Raw genomic sequence first — 15,164 nt, 5'->3', positions numbered from 1 at the left:
ACACACACACACACACACACACACACACATCTGGTGTCAGGGTGCGGGGCTAAGCAGGCAACTAGGAGCAAAAAGGGAAGGGTCTATTTTCTCCTCCCCCATCTCTTGCCACATCCCGCCATTATTAGGTCATCCATAATTACTGACAGCTGCGTCTTATGTTTGCAAAGCACAGATCTTGGACATGCTGTGTTAAATTTATCCCTAAGTGCTGCACTACTTTGATGCTACTGTACATGCCGTGTCCTTCCCATAGGTCGCCAGGGTGCTCAGAAATATGCTCTATCTTTGTCCACTGTCTCTAGTTCTAGGACCCTGCTGACCTGGCTAACAGGTCCAAACAGCTTTTTGATACTTTGAAATTCCTACATGACTACGTTGTCTCCGGATAGGTTTTTCCTATCGAGGCTGCACATCCTGGTTTTTGCAGGAGGAGGGAACATATGTGTATGTGCACACATGCATATGCATGTGTGCAGAGGCTGTCAAAATGTCCTGCTCTATCACTTTCTGCTTTGTTCTCAGGAGATAGGTTCTCTCATGAATCTGGAGCTTGGCTAACAGCCAACAAGCCCCAGCGATCCTGTCCCTGCCTTACAGTGCTGGGGTTACAGGCACATATAGCCATGTGCGTGCTAAGATCAGAGCATAGGCCCAGCAAGCTTACCCACGGAAGCATCCACTCGCTCCAGGGATGACCTGCTCTTTAACCACCTAGTCACCCAGGGGAGGACATTCAAGAGGAAGGCAAGGACATGAGGCCTCATCCCAGTGAGGGGCAGCAGCCAGTCCAGCATCTACAGTGTGAGCAAGCGGCTGAGACTGCATGCCTCCTCCCTAGCCACCAGTGTCACATTCAGGCAGTTGTTTCCAGGGGACTTCTTTTGGTTTTGTTTTTTCAAGACAGGGTTTCTCTGTGTAGCCATGGCTGTCCTGGACTTCCTTTGTAGACCAGGCTGGCCTCAAACTCTGGACACAAATAGGTACACACTTGCATGTTCCAGCTCATGTGACCACATACATTGAACTCATCAGAGGGAGAGAGAAACATGTGCCCCAGCCCACATGACCCCATGCACAGGACACATCATAGGTACACAGGTCCATCTGTCCTGGCCCTTGTGGCGCAATGCATTCCCGGGACACATCAGAGTCTACGTATAGTTCAGCATCTGACTCCTGGTTTACAGTGGCCAACCACCCCGGTCAAGGTGCTTAAACACTCCTCCTAATATCTCTAGGCTCCCCAGACATAAGAAGTTTCACACTGCAGACAGCGACACTGTTACACTGGGAGGGAATTATGCAGGCCAAACCGCTGCTCTAACCTAGGTGTGCTGGTTAATCTGCATGGCCAGCTTGTCTGGATGTAATATTACCAAGGAGACACACACCTGGGTGTGACTGTAAAGATGTTCCCATGGAGTTGGTGGTGGTGGTGGTTTTGGGTTTTTTTGTTTGTTTGTTTGTTTGTTTGTGTCCCTGTCCACCCCCCCCCCCCCCCCCCCGCTGAGACAGGGTTTCTCTGTGCAGCCTTGGCTATCCTGAACTCGCTTTGCAGAACAGGTTGGCCTCGAACCCACAGAGATCCACCTGCTTCACGCACTGTCACCAAGCCTGGCTCTCCCATGGAGTTTTAAGCCAACTCAAATGTAGGTGGCACTTGTCAGTACACCAAGGTGAACAAGGAGGAAGTGAGCTGAGCCCATGCACCTCTCTGCTTCCTTACTGTAGACACAATGTGACCAGCAGCCTCATGCTCCTGCCTCCGCCGTGCCTTCCCACCTTGGTAGACTTCACACTCAAACCAGGAGCTAGAATCAGCCCGTCTTCAAGTTGTTCTAGCAGGTACTTTGTCACAGCAACTAGGAAAGCACACTGGTGACCAGAACTGTGTCCTCAGATGATCTACACCAGACACCAGCAGCACTCAGACCCCAGGGGACAGAGGACTCTAAGTAATGATGGTCACACAAGGGCAGACAGGGTAGAGGCCAAAGGAGCAACCTGCCTGCCCATAAGAGGCAGCCAATGTACCCAAACCCAGCGCAGCTTGGGTAACAAGATCCCTCATACTACTGAGGAAGTCCCTGGGGGAGGCAGCAGGCCCCAGGACAGGCTGCCAAAGGTGTTCCCAGGCCTCATAGAGAAAGCTGATCATCAAGGAGGCAGTGCCACCTAGTGGTAGCTGCACCCAGAACCCACAGAGCCACAAGTCAGTCTCCTGCCAAAGAGTGGGTCCTTGAAATAGTACACAGTCATGTATGTGTACATGTGAGTGTTTGGGTGCTTGTGTGTGTATGTGTGCTTGGGCATACGCACATACATGTAAGAATGTGTGCACAGGTAAATGTCTGAGTTCTAAGGAATCACAGCCCAGCACTGAACCCTAACTGTCGCTGTCCTTACATTACTTCTGACCCTGTCCTTCATCTCCTCACTCTCAAGCTTCAGTCAGGCACTCCTAGCCCTGCACAAAGGGGTTCCAACAGCCAGGCGTGGTGGCACACACCTTTAATCCCAGCACTCAGGAGGCAGAGTCAGGTGGATCGCTGTGAGTTCGAGGCCATCCTGGTCTACAAAGTGAGTCCAGGACAGCCAGGGATACCCACAGAGAAACCCTGTCTCGAAAAAAAAAAAAAACAAAACAAAAAGTTCCAACAGCTAACCAAAGCCTGTCTATAAAATAAAGGAGGAGAAGGAGAAGAAAGAGAGAACAGCCTTGGGGCTGAAGAAACGGCTCAGCTGTTAAGAGCACTCTGTGCTTTTTTTTTTTTTTTTTTTTTTTAAAGACCCAGGTTCATGTTCTAGCACCCACGTAACAGCTCATAACCACCTGTGACTCCAGTTCCAGGAGATCCAACACTCTCTTCTGGCCTCCAAAGGCACCTGCACACTGTGATACACATGCATGCACAAATGCAATAAATAACAAACATTTTTTAAAACACAGAAAATCCAAAATCCTCATCATACCAGGAAGTCAAGAATATCAATTTTCGGGGCTGGAGAGGTGGCTCAGAGGTTAAGAGCACTGCCTGCTCTTCCAAAGGTCCTGAGTTCAGTTCCCAGCAACCACATGATGATTCACAACCATCAACAATGAGATCTTATGCCCTCTTCTGGCCTGCAGGTGTTATATGCAGGCAGAGCACTGTATACATAATAAATAGATAAATCTTTAAGAAAAAGAATATCAATTGTCTCCAAACGCTAATGTTGTTTTTCTTTTTTAGCTTCTATGACTTCTATTGAGTATGTAAGGTGCGTGTCTCAGTACTCAAATGCTATGACACATGTGGTCAGAGGAGAGCTCTGTGGACTTGGTGTTCTCCTCTGCCTGCATTCCAGAGATCTACCATAGGGTGGTCCAGCTTGCATGGTAAGCGCTTCGTCCACTGAGCCATCTCAGCCCCCATCCACTTTTTGAGGACCAGATGCTGGCAAAGGAACCCAGGGCTTCACACAGGGAAGGTGAGCAGGTGATCCTGCGCATCCAAGGTGCCAGGCAGCCTCAGTAGCCCAGGGTAGTACACACACGGCAGTTACCAGAAGACCAAGGGGACTGTGGACCAAAAGGCCAGCACTCTCTGCCTTCCAGAAAAGCCAGTCAGCAGCCAAGACACTTCCTAAGACATGGCCCTGCTGGATCTCAACAGCACAGCTGGCAGAAGCCCTGCACTCCTCCTCAGTTAAGGGAAGAGGGGTCCAGGGTAATGCAGCTCCCAAGAAGGGTCTCCTCCATGGAACACCATAAGCACCCACTCCTTCCTCTGCGTGGCACAGGCAGCTAGACAGTACCCAAGGAGCAGCTTACCCTTACCAGCAGAGCTCCTGACAGGGCTGTCAGTTGGGGAAATAGGTCACAGGGCTCACTGAGCAGCTTGACGCTGCAACCTGGCCACTGTGACCTGTGCTACCCCAGCCAGGGGCAATGGCTCCACAGGCCTGATTGACACTAAGTACCATGTGGCAGAGAGCAGACACGCAGGCCCACCAGCATGCCAGTGTTCCAACAGGGCTGGTCCAACTGGGCATGAGCGGCCTCTGATCTCCGTCACAAGAAAGAAGTCACGGAGGTGTCTTGTCTGGGCAGAGCAGCCCCAGGAGTAGTAGGGACCCTTGCCAGCAGCTAACGAGCACAGAGGACAGGAGGAAGCATGCAACACTGGGCCTGCTGGGCCAGCCTCTGAAAGAAGGGCTCTGCAAACGGGTTGGAGAGGGAATGAAGAGGCGCTGTCAAGTGACAGAACGGAAGGCAGAGCTGCCATCGGAAGGTGATGACTCCAGAGCCAGCAGGGGACAGTGTGATTATAAGACAGCTGAGCTCAGGCAGTCTCCATCTGGCCTCGTTTCTCAGAGCAGCAGGAAAGACAGCCAGCAAGCCAGAAGTTATTAAATCCCACAGACCTGTGCCCAAGCTCCATCAGCCCATCCCAACCAACAGTACCCTGCCCCAACTTCCCTGAGACCTGGAACAGGCATAGCCACCATGAAGGGTGACATCCAGACCAAGACTCGGGGGGCTCACGGCTGTTGGTGGCAGCTGGCAAGCAGCCCAAAACTGACCCACGAATGGGTCAGATCATCAGAATGGCACCCCAGAACAGAGCAGTGTACAGATGGGAGAGCAACAGGGAGCACCCTGCCCTTGATGTGTTGAACACACAGGACCCAGTAGCTCTGCCCTGTGGCCTCTTCTGCATCTCTCAAACCATGCCTGATCAGTCACATGGGATGCTCCAAGGCCCCCATGGGACATAAATTCTCCAAGGTGGCTGGGTTTTAACTCATGTCACCCTCCAAGTTTATCATTACCTAGAAGTGATTGTCCCCCAAAGCAGTTATTTCCTTATATGTACAGGGTCCCATGAGCATGCAAGCCAGTGGCTGTGGCCACTCTGTGGCTATGCAGATCTCTACAGTCTTTACCATGAGGCTCAAACTCTCTCCCAGACAATGCAGCCATTAAGCCTAAACAAGAGCTCTGCCACAGCACACGAAGGAGCCTGCCTGCCCTGTCCTGAGGCCTCCGAGCCAACAGACCGAGGACAGCACTGGAAGCCAGCGGCCAGGGGTAGAGATGGCAGCAGCACACCCACCTGAGACTCAAGCCCATGGTCTGGTCCAGTTTCTCCCAGCTCTGCAGTTTTGCAAGCAGCTTCTAGAAAGACAAGTACACCCATCAGTCTCTTGTGCACAGCAACTGTCATGTGAAGGCAAACAATGACAGAGGTCTGGAGTCCCTGTCCCGCCTGAGGTCACAGGTGGTTGGCAGACTTCAGCAGATGAAGGTGCATAGGCCTTGCTCCCTCCTGCCCCATGATGCAAGTCCAGGCAAAGCCCTGGCATGGGAAGGGTGCCACAGCCTGCAGGAGCCTGGGCTGGGTGCAAACTGCTCCTTACCCTCAAGGACTGAGCTCTCCACCTTCCAGAAGCCTCACTCACAATGTTACACCCTAGACGGATGAACTCCATTCTAGAGCCAAGTTCTCCCTGATTCTATGGCAGGCCAGGACAAAGAATAACTCAGATGGGACTAGCCAGCCACGAGGGGTAGACAGGGCCAACTATGGCTGTGTGACTGTTCATACCAGCTTGAACCCACAAATCAAAGTCTCTCTCCCTGGCCCTTGGAGCTGAAATGACCATGAACTTCAGATCTTTGGGGCCCATCACACAGCTGTTACCTGGGGTCCACCCAAGGCTCTGGGCCCATAGGCATGCCCCATGGCTTTAATCCCAACTCTGGAGACAAAGGCAAGCAGACTTCTGAGTGTTCAAGGCCATCTTAGTTTACACAGAAAGTTCCAGGCCAGCCAGGAATATACAGTGAGACACTGACTCAAAAAAAAAAAAAGCCTGGAATTGGCAATATACCAGCAAGACGGTGAAGAAACTCACCACACCTGGTCCCCAGAATGCACATCGGGCGAAGGAGAAAACTTACTCTCACAAGTTGTCCTGCAAAGTCTATACATACACCATGGCCTTCACTCTTTTCATACACACACACACACACACATGCACACACCATGCATAGCACATGCACTCACTCTTTTCACATGCATACATATACACATATACATGCACACAAACATACGCATATACAACGTTACAACGTGGCACATGCACTCATTCGATCTTTCTCACATGCATACATACATCCACACACAAAAGCACACATCCACCATCACCGTGACGTATACACTCATTCACTCTTTTCATATACATACACAGACACCACGCATACACACACATACAGACTGTGGTGCGTGTACTCATTCACCTTCTCTCATACATACATACATACACCCCCACACAAACACATACACACACATACACACCTACAAGTGGCACGTAACTCATTCATTCTTTTCACATGCCTACATATACATACACATGCACAAGCACACATATATACACCGTGGCACATGCACTTGTTCTTTCCCATATACATACATACATACATACACACACACACACACACACATAAACACAATGTGGCACATGCACTCACTCGTTCTTTCTCACATACATACATACATACACACATACACTGTGGCATGTGCACTCATTCTTTCTCAAATATATACACACACATACACACATATATACAGGCATGTACACATATATAGATAGGGGCACATGTACTCACTATCTCACATATATACACATATACCCAAACAAAAAATGAAAAAAAAATTTGGGGGGACAGGTACTCAGCTACTAACTTTCCTACAGCCAGACAATGTTTCCATAACAGGGCCAGGCCCTAAGCATGTTCCACAGGACAGATGGGGCATGGACTGACCCAGGGTTAGCAGCAAGCACTCTTCCATATAGGACTTCAAGCTAAGCAGTGGGATTCTACACCCTAAACCTCAAAAACTGTCAAAGACAAAACAAACAAAACACATTACATCTAGGTGTAATATAAGTTACATTGGTAAATGGCGTGTGTTGTTTGCACTTGTTGAAAGTCGGCTCAAGAACCAAGGTGGCCTTCCTTGTCTCAGAGTTCAACCAGCTTATTTAAAGTTCTGAGACAGGCTGGACCCCTGCAACAAGGAGCAAAGAGAACTACAAGATGCTATGACATTTTTTAAAACGTGGCACCTAGCAGTGGTGGCACACTCCTTTAATCCCAGCATTCAGGAAGCAGAGGCAGGCGGATCTCTGCATTTGAGGCCAGCCTGGTCTACATAGTAGGACACACAGGACTATACAGAGATACTGTCTCAAAAAAACAAAAATAAAAAGTCACTTGGCCCTTGAGAATAGCTAAAAGGAAAATCATCCAGCAAAGATTATTTATTCATTATTGCTCATTCATGGTATAAAAATGTCTGTGGTGGGAACGTGAAGCCGGAAGCCTCACTCCTGGATGTTCTGCCCAAAACTCTCCGCTGGGACCCAGCAGGACTTGCGAGTCATCTCTGTTGGATGCTGCAAGCACCCAATTAGATGTTTTGTGCTGTCTGCTGCTTCTCTCTATCTGCTCCTTGCTGTGTTTTTCTTTTACTTTCGTTTGCTCTGTACTTAATAAACTTACTCATTCAAGACCAAAAGAATGGCTCTCTGGACAGAATGCCAGAGGAAAGGACAAAAAGAGTTCCAGGTCTTTTCGCCTACGAGAGCCAGCCTCCCAGAGAGGCCTGTCTGGGACAGCACAAATAGCCAGCAGGTGCAGCGCTGGTGGGTATCGGAGAACTCTGTAGTACGAACAGGGCCCTCAGCTGCCTTGGACTTCTAGAAGTCAGGGATGGAGCTGGAGATGGCTCAGCCAAGCAAACAGCTTACCACAGAAGCATGAAAGCTGAGGTCACTCCCCAGCACTCACTTAACAGGAACTGGGCATAGGATCAACCATCTAAAATCCAATGCTGCCGGGCGTGGGGGCGGGGTTGGGGGGGGGGCCATGCCTGTAATCCCAGCACTTGGGGAGGCAGAGGCAGGTGGATCTCTGTGAGCTCGAGGCCAGCCTGGTCTACAAAGTGAGTCCAGGACAGCCAAGGCTACACAGAGGAACCTTGTCTCAAAAAACTAAAATAAAGTAAAATCCAACGCTGAAGGTGAACAGACAGGCAGAGCCCTGAAGCTCAGGGGTCACCTAGCCTAAGCTGAATCAGCTAGCTCCAGGCTCAGTGAGAGACTGTGTCTCAAAAAGGAAAGAAGTCAGCGAGGCCTCTGAGGCTCTAAAACAATGTAGGGAAATTGCCACTGCTATTGGTTGCCCACCAGAATTACATGGGAAGACACTGTTGCTAAAGACAGGACACACTATGGAGAAGAGGGAAATCAAGCTACAACTGAGCTAGAAGCTTCCTCTCTGCTAGCTAACTGGTCCCAGGGTGCTGCAAAGTGCTATCCAGACCACCAGGGAAGAACTGTCATCAACAGTCTTACCCAGCTTTAGAGCCTGTGTGCACAATAACAAGCAGCCAAGCAAAAGAAGCCTACAGGTGCAACAGTAGGGGTGCAACAATGGCAAGTATGTTACTAGGACAACAACTGCTTTCTGATTGGATATGGTGCTCACTGCAGAACAGGGAACCTTCAGCTGGTACTGTAAAAGCAGCCAAAAGCTCCCAGCTGGGAAGTCAGAGACCCTGGTACGTAAGCACTATTCGCCCACTGCTCACCTCCTTCTCCAACTCCAGGTCAACCAGAGCTTCCTGCATCTTCTCCTGGCGGCCCAGCTTCCTCTGCAGACCTTCCAACTCCTCTGTGAGCAGCCCGTTGGTGTCCTTCATCTCCCTACAGAGTCAGAACAGTCACGCCAACAGCCACACGTGTCGAGGCCGAGCCCGAGGGACACCAAGCCCAGGCAGGCAGCTCGCAACCAGGGGCAGCAGGCTGGGCACCGGCCTCACCTCAGATGAGTGTTCTCCTCGCGCAGCCTCTTCAGCTCACGCTCCACCCGAGGCAGCCGCAGCAACTCAGACTTCATGCTCTTTACCACAGCTGCATCCTGCTCCTGCAGACACAGCTTCTGCTCCAGGTCCTGTCAGAGGCAAAGAGGAGAAAGGAGACTGAGCAGCCGGCAGGCAGAGCAAACGCAGCCTCTGTAAAACAGGGAGGCTAGTATGAAGGACACACAGGCCTCCAGTCCCACAGTGATCTGGAGAAGGCACAAGGGCGGTCAGTTTAAGAGAAGAACGCGGAGACGGAGGTGCCAGAAGCGAGGGAGCACCTACCTGGCATGCACGAAGCTCGAGGCCCTAAATCCCCTCAACCCCGCACTGCCCCCTTCATACACATACACACGTTTCTTCTAAAGACATAAGCCTTTATTCCCAGCACTTAGGAGGCAGAGGCAGGAGAATCTCTGTGAGTTCAAGGTCAGCCTAGTCTACACAGTAACCAAGGCTGGTGCCCAAGACAGCCAGGGCTTCATAGAAAGACTTGCCTGAATGAATGAATGAATGAATGAATGAATGAATGAATGAATGAATGAATGAATGAATACACGAATGAATGAATGAATAAGTAAATGAATGAATGAATACATAAATACATAAATTTTTAAATTTTTAAAAAAGCAAGCCAGAACAGCGGTATACATTTTTAATCCTAGGCAGAAGGGGGACAAAGGAGAGTCTCAGTGAAAGGTCCTATCTGGAAAAGAAAAAAGTGGACAACATCCTGAGGAAGAACACTGACCTCCAGCACCCACGTCAAACTCACACTGTAACTCCAGGCCCAGGGGACATGACGTCTCTGGCCTCTCTGTGACACCTGCATGCACGTACACCTGCATTCACATACATGTGCTCATACAGACATAGATACATATACACCAAATTTTTAATTAGGTGAAGCTCTTCCTTTTAACAATGCCATGGGAACCACAAAGGTCTTCTAGCTTGTCCCGGGACCTCCATGGCCTCCATAGCCCAGGCCGTCTACGATGCCTTCCAGGCTAACATGCTCTGTGCTCAGATACAGCCTCATGTGCTCTAGAGCAGCCGTGTAGCACCCACAAGAGCATACATGGCACTGTCCCTCCTGCCTATGCCTGGCCACACATCATCCAGCTCTCTGGTCCCCAACCACAGGGGTCCATAGCACCTCTGGCTACCTGTGGTCGGCTTCTGCTGAGTGGTGAACCTGCAACAGTTGCATCTGTTCCCGCTGTGTGACAGACTTCCCTGCACTGCATCTGTCACCCCAGGCCTCAATAAGGTGGCACTGGCACATAGTGACAAGTCACTGAACAAGCTGAATATAAAACTAGGACCAAATCACTGATCAGCAAACCCTCATGGACTCTAGCTCCATCTAGGTACAGTCAAGTAATGAGAACAGAGTGATGGAGAAGACCAACTGGTCAACCCCTATGCACAAGGAAATATTGAAGTTAAGCCGAGAGAGAGAGAGAGAGAGACAGACAGAGAGAGAGAGAGAGAGAGAGAGAGAGAGAGAGAGAGAGAGACCAAGAGCTAATGAAGGAAGGACAAGAACCAGGAAGAAGGTGACTAAGAAGGCAGGGACGAGCAGCTAGGAGCATTTGCTGCTCTTCCAGAGGATTCAAATTTAGTTCCCAGTACCTAAACTCCACCTGCAGACACCCACACCCAAACACACATAAATAAAAATAAATCTTTAAGCAACTAAAGAAAAAGAAACAGAATAAGGCAAACCAGTAGCTAGAGGCACAAAGAGTGACATCTACCACCTTGGACTGAACACACACACAGCAGGAACAGCAGGGAGACAACTGGCACAGGCCTCCTTCATGGGACTGGCTATCACCCTAAAGGCAACAGGAAGCCATGACTCAAGGCATCACCTCTCCAGTGACACCCACTAGCGTAAGGAGGTTGAACTTAAATCAGACAGGGCTGGCTTGGTGACCTGCTCAGCCATGCTTGATGGAGTACAAGTTGCTCTGAACCTAGTGGTCCTCCCATCTCAGCCTCTGGTGTGTGGGCTCACAGGTGTGCTGTGCCCACCTCTCTAAGCCTACACTGCATAGTCCTCTATGATAACTATTCCCATGGGGTTCTAGTGGGTCTTCGTCACTCACTGAGGTGCCAGCTTCCCTGGAGCGCTCACTGTGGCCTCCCTAGCAGCCAGCACACAAGGCCTGGCATCCAAAAGGTCATCAGCCTGCATCCTTACATGCTAATAAGCACATCTTCACTCAAGAAGGCCTGTGAGTGACAGGAGGGCTGGCCCCACTCCTGCTTAGTACAGGAAGCTTCAGGCTGACTGGAAGTGCCTACCTTAATCTTCTGCTCTTGGTCAGCTCTCTCTTCTTGACTGGCCTGCAACTCCTGGATCTTCTGATTTGCCTCCTGCCATTTCCTATGAGAGAAAGGTATAGTCCATGCAAGGCCAGTCCATAATGCTCCTCAACCTGAGCCCCCAGTATGGACTCGTGAACAACACCCACCTCATACAGAGAGACCCCAAGTCCTGGGCCAGCCTCTGCACAGGCTCTAAGACTGTGACACTGTCTCATGGGGTCAGAAGGGAGACCAGGGACTACCTGGTTCTCTGCCTACCACTCAACCCACAGTGTCTGCCAGCCCTGGTGCTGCTGCAGGCATCAGAGGCCACCCAGGCCCGCCCACACTAGTGGTAGAACGTTACTCAGGCAATGCCTGCCTAAGGTAAGGGCCAGACCTTAGGGAAGAATCCAAAACCTCCTGGCTGCCACCCACTAGCCACCACCTATCTGTGTCCTCTGTGACCTGGAAGGGCTCACCCAGGCCCAGCAACCCATGCCCTCGAAACCTAGCTTAGCTTGTCCCTCTTCGGCAAGCCACCCCAGGAAGGAAAGAACTAAGTTGTTACCCTTATTCTGATGCCCACTCCCCAAGTCTAGAGGCCTCTCTGCGTGTCCCTTGTGCAGTCCATGGACAGGGACTCACGAAGGCTGGTCATGCTCTCACCGTTGCTGTAGGTCCAGCTGCTCCCTCAGCTCCTGCTTCTCAGACTCCAGGCGCTTCACCTGTACCTTCTGGTCCATTGCACTCAACTGCAGTTCAGAGACACGCCCCTTCAGCGAAGTAATTGTCTGCAAGTGGGAAAACCTGGCTGCTCACTGGGGTCTCGTCTGCATCTTCCACACACAGAGACCAAGAAGAAAGGAAGGGCAGGGCACCTCCCATATGCTACCCAGGACAGAACAGAGCCCACTCTCCTGGGAGCATGTGGCAGGTAGCCAACACACTCTCTCAGGAGCATCCTGGCTCAAGGCCTGCCTTGTGCTCCTCACCATTGACACAGATGTGGGTGACAGCCTTTAGGGAAGTTAGTCCTAGTCACATCTGACCCTCTGAAGTCCATCAGCCGTCATATAGGGGACCACACCCAGGGCCCTGGACACCTTTCTCCACACCTCAGATCGCCATCACACAGCAAGCCTCCTTAACACCTGCATGCCAACATTCCAGCAGAATGTAACTCAGGATGGAAAGACAGCAAGGTCCTGGCTGAGGCACAGGCTGTCATCAGACCTCTGTTTCAGAGTTTGGCTGGTGGTGCAGGGCCTGTTATGCCAACTACTTGGGAGGCTGGAACAGGTGCAGTAAAAGCTGAAACTCCATAAGGACTACAGAGTAAGTTCAAAGTCAAAGTGGAAGCAGGCAGACTCTATGTTGAGTCCAAGACCAGGCAGGGCTTTATAGTAAGATCTTGTCTTTAAAAAATTAAAGTTGGGAATAGAGATATAGCCCAGTGGTTACAAACACATACTAGTCTTCCAAAGGGCCTGGATTCAGATCCTAGCACTCATACCAGGTGACACAATGGCCTATGATACCAGCTCCAGGAGACTCCAATACCTCTGGCCTCCAGTCTCCAGGGGCACCTATATTCACATGCACATACCGACATGCACACACACACACACACACACACTCCATACACACATAAACACAACTAAAAATAATTTTTTTAATCTCGAAAAGAGAAGAAACAAAGAGAATAAAGGTGTAGTAAAATGGTAGAATAACTAGCTGAAATCTCCTAGGGAGGTGAGGGCTACAGGGAGACTAGTTCAGTGGTAGAGCCCCTGCCTAGAATCCCCCAGTGAGGGGCTGGGGTGTGGCTCAGTGGTAGAGCCCCTGCCTAGAATCCCCCAGTGAGGGGCTGGGGTGTGGCTCAGTGGTAGAGCCCCTGCCTAGAATCGCTGCTATAAAAGCCCCTCAGGATAGGGAAAAGTGAAGCAAGCCAGCGAGCTGAGCCACAAGCTAATGGGGAACCATAATACTTGGAAAAAGTGCAGTCTCAGAGCAAAGCCATTAGGCCTTATCAGGAGACTCAAGGATGAACTGAAAGTACATCTGACATCACTGCTTGTCCACACAAAGAATTTTTGCTCTGCCCATACCTCCCCAGCAGATCTCCCTAGCTGTTTTCCTAGAAAGAGCATGCTGGCCCAGCCACTCAGATAGGCCAGCCCACTTAGAACTACTACATGAATTAACATTTGCAAACAGTGGCCTGAAGCCAACTACAGAAAAATCTCACCAGAGTGGGCCTAGAAAAGACCGTAAGTGATGCTGGGTGGCCCTGCATTGAGGTCTACCGGCTCTCTCAAGTTGGCATCCTCTACAAAGAGGCTACATTTGTCTTTCTATGCATGACAAGCCACTAGGATCAATCAGTGGGGATGTTCCATGGAAGGCTGGCTTGGGGAATACCCAGGCACTCCGCCACACTTCTCACCCACTTGTACTCAGTTCTGCACTAACTGCACAGGGTCCCGGGGGCTTGGGGAGGGCTAGGATACATAGGCTGGGAAGAACTAAAGGAAGAAGACCCCAGCTACACAGCTGTGGGGAAGCCAGCATCCACACTGGGTACAGACTTTACAGTGTGGCTGCTCTGGGGTCACCACATTCCTGTCAGTGCCCTGTTACCCATGCTCTACAAGGAAACCTAACATATTCACTGTTTCCCACAAGTAATTCTGGTTTGTCATTTGGATCTTAAAAGGGGAGGAGCAGGCATAGCTTAGTGCCTTTCCCCAGGCAGAAAATTCTCTCAACATTATCTTTGGCTACATAGCTACTAGTTTCAGGCCAGCCTGAACTACATTAATCCTTGTCTCAAAACAAAACAAGCAAGCAAGCATGGGGCTGGTGGGACAGCAGCCACTCAGAAAGGACTCACATAAGGAAGAAGAGACGTCAACTCCAAAGCTGTCAACCAACCTCCACAAACACACTCATTCATACATCACATATGCTAGCAAGAATAAAGCACAAAAAAAAAAAAAAAAAAAAAGAATAACGCACAAAAAATTAAAATAAAATTTAAAAAGCCATGTTCAAACCAGACAAGAGTCCACACATACACCTTCAGTCCTAGCGCTGGGAGCCTAAGGCTGGAGACATGCAAGTTTGAGATTGAAGTAAACAGTTCATCTGAGGACACCCTGGGCCACACAGTGAGACCATCTCAAACACAAAAGCAAAAATCAGGGGACTGGAGATTTGGTGCAGGGGGTAAAGGCACTGTCTACTTTTCCTGAGGACCTGGGTTTGCTTCCCAAGAGCTACACAGTGGCCTACAAGTGTCTACAACTCCAGTTCCAGGGAACCTGATACTCTCATCTGGCCTCTGTGGCATCAGGTATGAATATAGTATACTTAGATACAAGCAAGCAAAACACTCATTCACATAAGAAAATAAAATCTTTTTTTTTTCAATCAGGAAACTAGGGAAAAGGCTCACTCAGTAAAGTGCTTACTACACAAACGTGAGGACCCGAGTTCAGATCCCCAGAGCCCATAGAATAAGCTAAGTGTGTTGGCTAGTTTTTGTCAACTTGATAAAACATACAGTCATTTGCACGAGAGAACACCAACTGGGAAAATGCTCCCCCCAGGCAAACCTGAGGGGAAGTCCACGGGCATTTTCTAGATTGGTGATTGATAGGGGACAGCCCAGCTCACTTGGGGTGGTGTTATCTTAAGCTTGGTAGTCCTGGGTTTTATCTATTAAGCAGGCTGAGTAAGCTATGTGGAGCAAGCCAGTAAGCAGCATTCCTCCATAGCCTCAGTTCTTGCCTCCAGGCTCTTGCCCTGACTTGTCTCAATAGTGGACAGCTACTAAGCTACAAACACTCTTGCCTCCCCAAGTTGCTTTGGTCATAGTGTGTTGTCACAGCAATACAAACCCTGACTAAGACACTAGGTGTGGCA

General features: G+C 50.0%; 1 protein-coding gene across 1 annotated transcript in view; it reads right to left on the bottom strand.

Moving 5' to 3' along the window:
• Positions 1-15,164, bottom strand: part of Mad1l1 (mitotic arrest deficient 1 like 1) — a 308,425-nt gene that overhangs the window by 282,992 nt on the left and 10,269 nt on the right. The window contains exons 4-8 of the mRNA XM_051161164.1: positions 11,904-12,028; positions 11,232-11,313; positions 8,877-9,007; positions 8,646-8,760; positions 5,103-5,164 (exon numbers count right to left, since the gene is read on the bottom strand). Coding sequence (XP_051017121.1) covers positions 5,103-5,164; positions 8,646-8,760; positions 8,877-9,007; positions 11,232-11,313; positions 11,904-12,028 — 515 coding nt within the window. The remainder of the gene's footprint in view (positions 1-5,102; positions 5,165-8,645; positions 8,761-8,876; positions 9,008-11,231; positions 11,314-11,903; positions 12,029-15,164) is intronic.

The sequence above is a fragment of the Acomys russatus genome, chromosome 19 (assembly GCF_903995435.1).
Source record: "Acomys russatus chromosome 19, mAcoRus1.1, whole genome shotgun sequence".
Classification (NCBI taxonomy): Eukaryota; Metazoa; Chordata; class Mammalia; order Rodentia; family Muridae; genus Acomys; species Acomys russatus.
This window is presented reverse-complemented; position numbering and strand designations above follow the sequence as displayed.